Raw genomic sequence first — 12848 nt, forward strand, 5'->3', positions numbered from 1 at the left:
AACGGGAGATGCCTAACTGGGCTACGTGACCATATAAAACATGCATGCAAAGGAGGAGGGGTTATACCTAGGGTGGCGGTGGAGTCAGGCTAGCGGGGCAGTGGCGTGTCGGTGCAGTGGCGAGGCGATGCGGTGTAGGCAGACTAGCAGCGCTGACGAAGATGATCAGGGTCGCCGAGTCCCTCCCACGAGTCCTCCTACATAAAAAGACAATAAGTTAGAATCCATTGAAAATTTTGGCAGCACCTCCCCTGCACGGGGAGGTTTCCAAAACCTACAAGAAATGTAGGCGCGATGGCCAACAACCACATATATACCAAATATAGGCACGAAGGCCAACAAACATATATATACCAAGACGAGCCATGTACTTTAGTTCTCTTTCCATGCAGATGAAAGTATTGAAGTAGTACAACAAGTACTACTACCACTACAACTACTAGTAACACTAACACTACTACTACTAACGCTACTACTATCACTACTTACTACTAACAATACCACTAACACTACTAACTACTAACTACTACTACTTACTAACTACTACTAAGTACTACTACTAACTACTACAGGTGTAGGGCATACCTTCGCGATGAGAATGGCAACAACGAGGGTCAGCGACGACGACGGGGACGACTGCAGCGGTGTGAGGGTCGACGGGCCTAAGCCAGCACCTTCCTTCTCCTCTCCTTCTCCTTCTCCTCCTCTCTTCTCCCCTCCTCCTCTCTTCTCCCCTGCCTCCTCCTCCTCTCTTCTGCAGTGGCCGCCGGCGGGGGAGGTGGCCGCCGAGGGGGCGCACAGGCGGGGGAGGTGGCCGCCAAGGGGGCTGGCATGGGCGGTGGAGGCCGAGCGGGTGGTGGAGGCCGGGCGAGGGCGGCGGTCACGCGAGGACCCGGCGCGGGGAGGCGGACGGGGACGGGTTGCGCGGGCCGCCATGCGAGGCGCCAGCGCGGGGAGGCGGATGAGGACGGGCGCCGCGGGGGCCCACACGGGGAGGCGTGGTGGCCGAGGTGGAGGCGCGAGTTGGCAATGTGCGGCGGCGGCGGCTGAGGGAGAGAGAGGTGAGAGGGAGAGAGAATGAGAGAAAGATAGAGAGAGCGCATCGGCCGAGCGCGGGTGAAGGGATAAGGGCGGCTTTGCTGAGTGCCAGATCAGCGGCACTCGGCAAAGTCAATTTTCTTCGCTGAGTGTCATGATCTGGCACTCGGCAAAGTTTTAAAAAAAATTTAGCAGCTCTTTGCCGAGTGCCAGCTGGGCGGCACTCAGCAAAGTTATTACTTTGCCGAGTGCCAACCCTAGGCACTCGGCAAAATAATTTTTTTTGGTTTTTTGCCACCAATTTTGTTTGAAGCTTTAGCACACTACCACAAACAACATGTTTAAATTTGGGACATTTTCATTGCCTTTTGGCATATTTCTATAGTTTATTTTGTTTTGTTGATTTTTTCTGGAAAATGTAAGTTTGAACTGTAGGTGCATCGAATAATGGATTAGATTCGTTCAAAAAATATTATCCTTGTTTCTTAGTGTAAATTTAGGCTAAATCCAGGAACTGTCTTGAAATTTCGATCAACGTGCTCACGGGGCAACGCCGCCAACTTGCGTAGGAGTGGTTTTTTAATTGTATGAAATGCGAATGAATTCCAAAAATCATGAAACTTGTCGAGTTGTCGTCGTATCGTATGCGTATGCCGTGGAAAAAATTTGAAAAAGTTTCGAGCATGTTGTCACGTACGATGCTCACAAACCAGGACATCTCCACATGTGACTGGAGATGTCCTGGTTTGTGAGCATCGTACGTGACAACGTGGTCGAAACTTTTTTCAATTTTTTCCACGGCATACGCATACGATATGGCGACAACTCGACAAGTTTCATGATTTTCGGAATTCGTTCGCATTTTATACAATTAAAAAACCACTCCCACGCAGGTTGGCGGGGTTGCCCTGTGAGCATGTTGATCGAAATTTCGAGATAATTCCTGGATTTAGCCTAAATTTATACTAAGAAACAAGGATAACATTTTTTGAACGAATGTAATCCATTATTCGATGCACCTGCAGTTCAAACTTACATTTTCTAGAAAAATTCAACAAAACAAAATAAACTATAGAAATATGCCAAAAGGCAATGAAAATGTCCCAAATTTAAACATGTTGTTTGTAGTAGTGTACTAAAGCTTCAAAAAAAATTGGTGGCAAAAAACCAAAAAAAAAATATTTTGCCGAGTGCTAAGTTTTAGCACTCGGCAAAATAAATTCTTTGTCAAATGCCAAACGGGGGGCACTCGGCAAAGAGGACGCCGCTGGATGCCATTAGGCCTCTACCAATCTTTGCCGAGTGTCTGCCTTTGCCGAGTGTCAGGCACTCGGCAAAGACAACCTTTGCCGAGTGCAGGTCTTTGCCGAGTGCCATATTTTGCCGAGTGCGGTGCTCGGCAAAGCAGGTATTTGTCGAGTGCCCGAAATTTGGTACTCGGCAAAGATTTTTGCACTCGGCAAATCACGTGTTTCCCGTAGTGTGGAGATAGTCTTAAGACGGGTAAGTGAACCATGGTGACATGGCTTCACAAAATCATAGGAAAATCCTCTAGTGGGGTTCTCCTATTTAGGTACCGTAGATTACTAAAATAGGAAAATATTTGTTTACATATAGTATAAGTAGCATGTTTTGCAATTATATGGAAGAGATACATAGTATGTTCAGCTATAATATTGTCTGTTCCCATCCTAACAGCACATATGGTTGGGTTCTTGTACGAAGGTTTGACACCAAACAGTCCCTTAGCTTTGGGCTACATACAATCAATGACAGCTATTCTAGAAGGCTCTATCTGAGACGTCGACATATCATATCCGCCCATACGTATATACCATATATATACGCATACTTTTCCTTTTTTTGCGAGGAACATACGCATACTATTTCACCAGTGAACTCAATCGATATGTATACGTATACTAGGTACGTACAAATATACGCCTGAAAACGCCAGTTGCGTGCATGCTCTAGGAGTCATCAGATGTGTCCTTGACGATTTCTGGGAGCTGCACCGGGTAGCGGTGGATGGAGTCGACCCACGGCCCGTCGGCGTCGGCCGGCGGCTTGACGCACTCCCACGCAACACTGTTGCAGTCGAAGCCGGCGCCGAAGGAGATCATCCAAATCCGGTCGCCCTTTTTCATCATCCCCTTGGCCTCGATGTACGCCAGTTCGTACAGCACGGAGCTGCTGGATGTGTTCCCGAACCGGTGCAGCGTCATCCGCGACGCCTCCACGTCCTGGTCGGAGAGGCCGAGGCCATGCTGAACCTCGTCGATCACCCCGCGGCCGCCTGCATGGATGCAGATATGCTCGAACGCCGTGCGGAAGTCGGGTCGGTAGAGCCTCACCTTGGCGCGCCCGCTGAGGAGCTTCCGCTTGAGCAAGGACAGCGCGACGAGGAGCTGCTCCGAGGCCGGCAGGACGAGGGGTCCGAAGGAGGCGATGTTGCTCTTGAGCGCGTAGCCGGCGGTGGTGGCGAGGTCCTTGGAGAGACGGATCCCGGTGTTGCCCTTGTCGTCCTCCTCCTGGAACACGCACCGGTAGTCGGCGTCCCGGGCCGCCGTCACGGTGCGCACCAGGCGGGTGAGCCTGTACCGCGCGCGCTCCGAGGAGTTGGACAGGATCATGGCCGCGGCGCCCATGCGGAAGAGGCAGTTGGGGAGCAGCATCGCGCGTTCCTTGCCCACGTAGTACTGCGACGAGAGGATCTCCGTGGAGACGATGAGGACGTGCGTGCCCGGCCGTGCCGTCTGCAGGAGGTTCTTGGCGAGGCCGACGGAGACCAGCCCCGCGCTGCACCCCATCCCGGACAGGTTGACGTTCTGCACGTCGGCACGCAGCTTGTACCTGTTGACGACCATGTCGGCGAACACCGGCGTGGGCGTGAAGATGCTGCAGTTAACGATGAGCACGTCGATCTCCTCGGGCTTGACGCTCGTCCTGGCGAACACCTCGTCCACGGCGGAGAAGATGACCAGCTCCGTCTCGTCGCGGGAGGCCTCGAGGCTGCGGTCTGGCGGCATGTAGTGGTACGCCTCCGGGACGCACGTCTCCTCGCCGAGCCCGGAGCGTTCCAGCAGGCGGAGGGCGAAGCTGACGCTCTCCTCGTGCACCAGGTACGGCATCAGGTGCGCGTGCTCCAGGCACGTCGCGAAGGGCGCCCGGAACCAGGGCTTGGGCCGGAAGCAGCCGTACTCCACGAGGTACACGTGCTTGGGCCGGCCCATGCGCCGCAGCTTGGCGACGGCGGCGGCCAGGAGCAGGGCCAGCAGGCAGTGGACAGGCCGGATCTCCCGCGCCAGCGCGAGCACCTCCTCAGGGCTCGTCCTCGGGGCCACGGCGGCGGCGGCAGCCAAGGCGACGACGGCGAGGAAGTTGTTGACGACGAGCCCGTACATGGTCTTTAGGAACTTGACATGCAGTGGCCTGTTCATCGTGCCAGTGCCACTGTGTAGTATGCGTGCGTATAGCCTTAGCCTGTATGTTTTTTTGCCACTGCACGCGGGCGTGTTAGAGCATCTCCAATGGTTTGCCATTTGCACTTGCTATCCTTGGTTATTTGGCAAAAACTACAAATTTGTTTCTCCAGTGGTTTGCTAAAACACTTGCCAAATTATGAGGAGTTGCTATCCAGGGGTGAGACACGCGCAAATTTGCGCGCAGTCCTCGACTTGCCATCGCGCGAGGAAGCCCGCGCTGCCCCTTCTCCCGCGCAGCCTCGGAAAATTCCGAACTCCTTCCCGCGCGTCTCAATTATCGTCGCTCGTCATATAAATCGCCGCGCCGTTCGGTCTCCTCGCCGATGAGATCGAGTCAGTCCCTCGTGCCGCGGTGGTCATCGCCGCCCCGTCCTCTTGCCTCCGTCGTCGTCCGCGCGGCGTCCGTCTGTCGTTGTACGCGCAGCCGTCCTCCGTCCGCGCGGCCTCCGTCCGTCGTCGTCCGCGCGGCCTCCGTCCCTCCCGTCCGTGAAGGTATGTTCCTGGAACTGGCCAACTGAGTAGCAGTAGGGTAGCAGTACTGATGAAGGCCGGTAGTTGTAGAGTTGCAGATGGATTGATGAAGGTATATGTTAATCGTCTTGTGCATGTATCTGCTAGATGGATCCGCTCCTTTATTTGTCATATTGTGCATGTATCTCTGCTGTCCATCTGCTATCATAATCAAAGACTAGTGTTCTTTTGTGCATGTACTTGTCCATCTGATATCTCTATTGTTCAGAACGATGAATAGTTGTAGCCAATCATTCATTGCCATGAGAGTTGTACTATGCAAGCTGTTGTTTAGTTCAAGTTCGGGTTATATCAATTTTAGTTAAAGTTCTTGTTTAGTTCCAATTATTCCACTTAATTAAAACAAGCTGATATGAAGCAAAAATAAAACGAAATAATATCTAATATAAATCTGGATGATGGTTCCACAAGTGCTCGATGAGGTCTTCTTTTAGCTGATCATGTGTTTCCTTGTTTCTGATCTTCCGGTGCGCATCAATGTATTCATCAAGTGTTCGAGTAGCTCGTCCATGAGTAGGTTCAACATTTGCCGCGTCCCTTTTCTGCACAAAGTAACCATCGTGTGCTTCAACGGCGTTCATTATGCGTAGGAAAAGCTCCCTAGACATCCTGTACCTGGAAAAAAATAAATTTTACAAACTCCAGTAATATTTAAACACAGATAACAAGTCAATCCGGAGTGAAAGAACACCAACCTTCGACGGAATAATTCAGGGCCATATGTTGGATTCACTGCCAAATAATCTTGAAACATCCTCTCATGGCCGCCTTTTCTGTCACGGTAAATCATTCTACGACCTAGGACAGAGCCACCGTGTTTTTTTTTTCATTGGCTAAAGTATCAACAATTGCAGCAGTCCCTAATATCAAACAATCCTCATCATCGGATGATGAATCATCCAATTGCGTTCGAAGAAGGGATCTCTTCCTAGACATGATTCCTGAACGACAAATATATCCTAAATCAAAACCCCAATTCACAATAACTGAAAATAAGAACTAGGTTGCTGCAATAAACAAATCATAACTAAAACTCTCCATAATTCGTTGATGCAATATTATTTTTTGGCTACATTTTTTTTCATACGCTAACATCTGAAAAAAATCAAAAACAGTAACCTGAACATATTGATTGGAATCTGAACATGTAGACAGCAGCCTGAACAAACTCAATGTAATTTTTGAAAAAATCAAACTCAATGTATTCATCTAGGCATATTCATGATACTGAACAAATACGGAGGAGGCTGGGAACAAATAACTTGAACGAGATGCTGGGAACGAGATGCTACGAACCAACTTGGAGAACTCTGGGAACGAGATACTGACCTGCGTACGATGGAGACACGGCTGGAATCAAAGATCGGCACAGCACGGCGGCCAGGAGATGGAGACCACGGCGCAGCACCACGTCCAGGAGATGGAGACCGGCGTAGGATGGCGGCCAGCAGATGGAGATCGCCGCGATGAAGCAGCGACGCACGACGGCCACGAGATCTCGGCACCGAGCATATGAAGAGACACGGGCGCGGTCCAGGCCGAGCGTCGCGACAGTTGAACGGTTGAAGGATGTGGGCCTCCTTTTCTATTTTACCAAGCCCAAATGCCAAACCATTGAGATACAAGATTATTTCACTTGCCATTTGTTTTAGCCACTTGCCAAAACCCAAGATTTGGCAAGTGCAATTTGGCAAACCATTGGAGATGCTCTTATAGAGAGAGTGTGTAGCTGAAAAGAGAGTGGAGGGAGCTTATATGATTTAAAGGCTGTGTCGAGGGCATTATGGGAACGGAGACAAGGTAGTGCTGCCACCGAACTGACTTAAATGCGAGTCAATCCGGCGAGTCTTACGAAATTTACTTTTTTAACTGTGGGCATGTTTAGTTCCCCCATTTTCTAGAATTTGGCACTATACAAAAAGAAGATTTCCCATCATATCAAACTTACGGTATATGCATGGAGTACTAAATGTTGATGAAATCAAAAACTAATTGCACAGTTTGGTTGTACTTTGCAAGACGAACGTTTTGAGCCTAATTAGTCAACGATTGGATAATTATTATCGAATAAAAACAAAACGCTAGCTACAGTGCCGACGAATTCAGCCGGCGCCGAATCTGCAAGCAACTAAACGCGGCCTGTACTAGTTGACTGGCTGTGCATTGCTATGGACATTCATAACATACAATCATACCCCCTCTGCCACAAGAAAAATGAGTCCTTGTTTAGTTTCACCTTAAATTCTCAAAAAGTGCTACAGGACCTATCGCATCGAATGTTTGCGGCCTGTGCATGGAGCATTAAATGTAGACGAAAAAAAACTAATTGCATAGTTTGGTGGAAAATTGCGAGACGAACGTTTTGAGCCTAATTAGTCCATGATTGAACACTAATTGCCAAATAAAAATGAAAGTGCTACAGTAGCCCCAAATTCCAACTTTCTGAAACTAAACACGCGCTGATGTTTTAGCTATGAATATGGGTAATTTGGGATGTAGGGTGTATATGGGTAATACATATGTGAAGTCATATGACATGCAATAAATATTGAAATTAGATTATTATCATCTTCACAATATTGTTAATTCGAAGGAAAAAGGCAGCCCATGCAAAGCATCATTCCCTTGGGCCAGGCAACCAATCCTGCGTCAGACATACTTGACAATTCACATACCGCTTGCTTATGTACTCCATCAGTTACAAATTATAATTCGTTTGACTTTTTTGACCTTAAATTTGACCGCTTATCTTATTCAAAAAAAATTATGTAAATATAGTCAAATTTAAGTTATTTTTGAAGAACTTTTGTTAATAAAGCAAGCCACAAAAAAATGATATTTAGCACAAATTTTTGAATAAGACGAGTGATCAAACTTAAGGTAAAAAAAGTCAAATGAACTATAATTTAGAACGGATTTAGTAAGTACCTGATGAAGTCCACTCAGGGCATTCCTGCATTCATGTGCACACGTTTGGAGGAACTGAGCAAAACACCGAGAAGCCAACAACCGCTGGATAACCAGCCACGTGAGCCTATTCGCTTGCTCGTAAACGATCGTAAATTTCTAGCCAGAAATAGTATTTTTCTTTCACACCAAACCAGCTACCAGTAAATAATCCACGATCGTTTACGGCCTCCCAAGCAGGCATGGTATCCTGAGAACTCAACCATTAGCTATTAGATGCTGTAGAGATTGGCACACATGGTATCCTATTCGGAGTGTTGAGCTAAACTTTCTAAATGCCCAGTGCATTTCAAATGTTGTATTTGAAACATAGGGCACTTTTGATTCTTCCTACAAAACTTCCCTCGCCTAGCTGAGCAAGGATTATTTGAAGTTGAGCAGTGTGTTTGGTTGATTTGCTAGTAGTAGTATCTTGGGGCTTGTGCACGCAAGTATTTAGGCCATGTTTAGTTGCCCCAAATTCCAGAATTTGGCACTATGCAAAAAGAAGATTCCCCGTCATATCAAATTTGCGGTACATGCATGGAGTACTAAATGTTGACGAAATCAAAAACTAATTACACAGTTTGGTTGTACTTTACGAGACGAACGTTTTGAGCCTAATTAATCAACGATTGGACAATTATTACCAAATAAAAACAAAACGCTACAGTGTAGCTACAGTGTCATTTTCAGGCGGCGCCAAATCAGGCAGCGAACTAAACGCGGCCTTAGTAGATTTCCTTGCTACCAGCTCACCGGGCCTAGCACACTTCTCGGGGCTTGTGCAAATAAGTAAGGGCCTGGTTGGTTCCATGGACTTAACTAAAATGGGGACTAAAATACTCACTTTTAGTCCCTAAAATGCCAAACACATGGACTAAATTTTGAGCTAAAGGGTTTAGTCCTCTAGTCCATGAGGGGGTGACTAAACTGGACTAAAGTGTTCTGAAGACAATCCTGCCCCTGGTTACTCCCTATCCCACCCGTGGCCAGCAGCTGTAATATCTTCATCTCAATAGGGGTAATATTGTCTTTATACAACTGTATTAATAGACTTTAGTCCCTGAAACCAAACAGGGTCCGGACTAAACTTTAGTCTAGGGACTAAACTTTAGTCCACGGACTAAAGGAACCAAACAGGCCCTAATACTGCTTTGGTCCTAAAATATGTCATTTTCGCTTCTCGATAAGTTAAACACTTTTAACTTTAACAAATATATATATATATATATATATATAATATTAATATTTATAATTCATAAGTAGTATCATTAAATAGATCGTTAAATATATTTTTATAATAAACTTATTTGAAGATATAAATATTGCCCGTATTTTCTATAAACTTAGTCAAAGTTTAGAAAGTTTAACTTACACGCATCCCATGACGACTTCTATTTTGGTACAGAGGGAGTACAAGGCAAATAGCAAATTTGCTTCAGAACCAAACGTGTGCTATACACATACTATTTTTTTGAAACAATGGCCGGAGCTCTGCCGCTCAATTAAGACGAAACAATTTGTGTACAAGAAGGTTAGTAAACTAGATGTCCACATAACACCCGAGTGGCTAACCACCCCACGCGACGCCGTTGAGCACAAACACAACACACTGATATGAGTCATCATTACCGAGCATGGAAGCAAAGCAATCAGCAGCTCCGACTTCTGATGGCAGGCCACCCACAAGCCACCTACCGATGGGTCTGAAGCACGAGGCCGCAAACAGTCATAGTTACCAAGCTCAAACAAGAGTAGCTCTGACTTTCAATCATGAACCCACACCTCGCCCCCAACGGATGCAGACCCTCCGCTGAGCCCCAGGCTACGATGAAGGGGGCTCGCTGCATGTCATCGTTGCCAAGTCACATCCCCGACGCAGCAGCTCTGACTTCACATTGCAAAATCCGCATCCACGCATCCACCATGCGCCGAGAAGTGCAAACACCGAAGGAGGCATCGAAGCCGCGATGACGATCCAAATGCAACACCTTCACGAAGGGAGCGACGCCGATGGCGATACTGTCACACGTCCACAAAGGACTGGGTTTTCACCCTTGGATGATTAAGGATGGCAATGGGGCGGTTTTGGATCGGATATCTGCGAGTTTTGGGTCTCGTGGGTTCAGGTTCGGGGATGATTTCTCACCCACGGTTTTTGGGTTCGGTTTCGGTTTTGGTTTTCCACCCGTGGATATCCGAAATAAACCATTTAGAATTAAAACTCATGTTTTATAATATGATAATAATAACTTGTTTACTTAGATTATTAAATTTATTCTAAGTTGACTCATGAAAATATTTATTATTTGTTGCCTCTTGTTTATACATGTGAATCTGTGTATATATATATCATGCATATGTTTATGGAAAGTTCTTATTGCTCTTACTATGTTGCCCTACAAAGCGTGTTTCAGGTATCCATTTGGGTTTGGTTTTGGGGATGGATTATCACCCGAAGCAGTGTTCGGTGTAGTTTCAGGTTCGATTTCAGGTTTCAAGTTCGGGTGTAGAGACTCCACCCGATCCGAATCCACCCCGTTGCCATTCCTATGGATGATAGTGTAGAGGGGAAGACACAATGCCCCCAAAAGGGAAAGCGGCGCCCACCATTGTCACCGTCACCAAGGCTTTCACCCAAGGAACCCTCTAAGCACGAACCTCGAGCAAAGAAGCTGAACCCCATGCCCGCTAATGTCGCCCTCGCCATTGTCCCGACGCCCACAGAAGCCCCTTCATGAGCATCGACGCGCCAACTGCTCACAGCAGCCGCACAGCTACGTCGGCCGCCACCCCCTTCGTTTGGGCAACTCGAAGAGCCGGACCTAACTCCACCATCGCTCGCGTAACACCGCTGCACATTGAGATTATCGCTGATCGCCACCATCGGCGCTAGCACACACCCACTACCGTTGCTGCTGACCTACGCTACCAGTAGCCACAAGGCGCATGCCCCCACAATTATGGGCGTCGCCTCCCTGCCCACCTTTGTCGTCGACCGCCACGGGTAGGCTGGCCTCCACCCAGGCCGTACCCAGGCTGCATGCCACGGGCAGCCCGTCCTGGCCGCTGCCGGCCACCGTCGCTGTGAGGGAAGGGGACGGGCAGAGGAGGAGAAGAAGAGAGCCCTGCCCGCCGTCCTCCATACCTGCACGAGCTCTGGCCGCCTCACCATAGCCACCGCCAACCACCATGCCTCCCAGCCAGGACAAGTCGGCTCCAGCTGCGTAGGCACCGGATCCAGCAACCCAGGCAGCCCAGGCCTGCGCCAACACCACCGTCGAGGAAGGGGCCACCGCCGCTGCCGCCGGGCGCTTGCCCGACCGGACGGGATGCTCCAGGTGAGGGGCGGCAGATCCGGCCGAGAGGACGCCAGATCCGTGCACCCCAGGCCGAGAAGCCACCGACAGCCATCGTCCCAATTAGAGCACCTCGACCTCCAGGAGAGAGATAAAGAAAGAAAGAGAGAGGGTGTGGGAAGAAAAGGAGATGGCCTAGCCATTGCCGTCCTTGCCTATCCGCGCACCCCGGGCCGAGAAGCCGCCGACAGCCATCATCCCAATCAGAGCACCTCGACCTCCAGGAGAGAGATAAAGAAAGAAAGAGAGAGGGTGTGGGAAGAAAAGGAGATGGCCTAGCCATTGCCGTCCTTGCCTTTGGCCGGTTTGCCGGCATCCGGCTCTGGTGGTAGCCGGGCAAAGGTAGCGCACGGGAGGGGTTGGCGCTGGGTGGAGACGACGTCGCCTGAGCCGCCCCGTAGAGGCGACACGGGGGCCTAGGAGTGATTATGTCGACCTTGTTTCAGTGCAGATACCCTGTGCTTGCGCATACTAGCTAAGGAAGATTTAGAGTTTATTTCCGTGAAACATTGGAAATAAAATTTCAGATAAGAAATGTATGTTGAACACCATCGATGAACTTTTATTTTGTGAGGGGATCAATGAACTTGTTTTGGTTGCTGGACGTGGGCGTCCGTTGGGGTTTTGTTTACGATCATCAAAATGTGGCTTTGGCAGGTTGCTAGAACGGTGGAGCTGGAGAAGTGCCAGCGTTGTCGGGTCACGATATAAGTGTGTCTCCAACAGCTAGCTATTTCACTAGCTATTCTGACGTAGAGAAGAAAAAAGTAGAAGAGAGTAGCCACTAGCGACGAATAAATAATTGATCTATTTCACATAGTCCAAGAATCTAAGATAAAAACATATAAGTCTAATAGTACATAAAAATAAAAAAATATAAAAGAATATTTAATTTTGTGTCTCGTCTCTACGTAAGCTAACTACATAGCTGGCACCGTTGCCAACGCGTAGGGTGTAAAAATTTGTCGGCTGAAATCAAGCCTTTTTAGCACCGGAATGGTATATCGACACCATTTGTTTTTTTTTTCATTTCTTTTTGTGGGATGGGATAGATGCAGAGAGGAGGTGATGATGGGATAGACCGTTCACGGCAAATGAGACATGGCAGTTAAAGAGAAATAAATGCCTATAGATCTACGCAAGGGAAGTGCTACTAGTGGTTGAGGCGATGAGGTCAAACTAGATGGGACCTTGTATTAAACCATCCAGACCAAATCGACGAAGGTACAGCGAAGTATATTGACTTTGGGGTAAGGCCCCGTTTAGAACCAAAAATTTTTGGATTTTGGTTATCGTAGTACTTTCGTTTGTATTTGATAATTAGTGTTTAATTATGGACTAATTAGGTTTAAAAGTTTCGTCTCGCGATTTCTCATCCAACTGTGTAATTAGTTTTTTTTTCTACATTTAGTACTCCATGCATGTGCCGCAAGATTCGATGTGACGGGTACTGCGTAAAATTTTTTGGAATCTAAACAGGCCCTAA

General features: G+C 48.0%; 1 protein-coding gene across 1 annotated transcript; it reads right to left on the reverse strand.

Moving 5' to 3' along the window:
* Nucleotides 1-2630: 2630 nt before the first annotated feature.
* On the reverse strand, nt 2631-4577 carry LOC136456078 (3-ketoacyl-CoA synthase 5-like). Its single transcript, XM_066455840.1, has one exon. It carries the CDS (start codon nt 4476-4478, stop codon nt 3009-3011), a length of 1470 nt encoding a protein of 489 aa, XP_066311937.1. The 5' UTR covers nt 4479-4577; the 3' UTR covers nt 2631-3008.
* Between the last annotated feature and the right edge of the window lie 8271 nt (nt 4578-12848).

The sequence above is a fragment of the Miscanthus floridulus genome, chromosome 6, assembly GCF_019320115.1.
Source record: "Miscanthus floridulus cultivar M001 chromosome 6, ASM1932011v1, whole genome shotgun sequence".
Lineage (NCBI taxonomy): Eukaryota > Viridiplantae > Streptophyta > Magnoliopsida > Poales > Poaceae > Miscanthus > Miscanthus floridulus.

Coding starts and splice junctions, on each gene's coding strand:
- LOC136456078 (XM_066455840.1), bottom strand. CDS start 4,478: ATGAACAGGCCACTGCATGTCAAGTTCCTAAAGACCATGTACGGGCTC.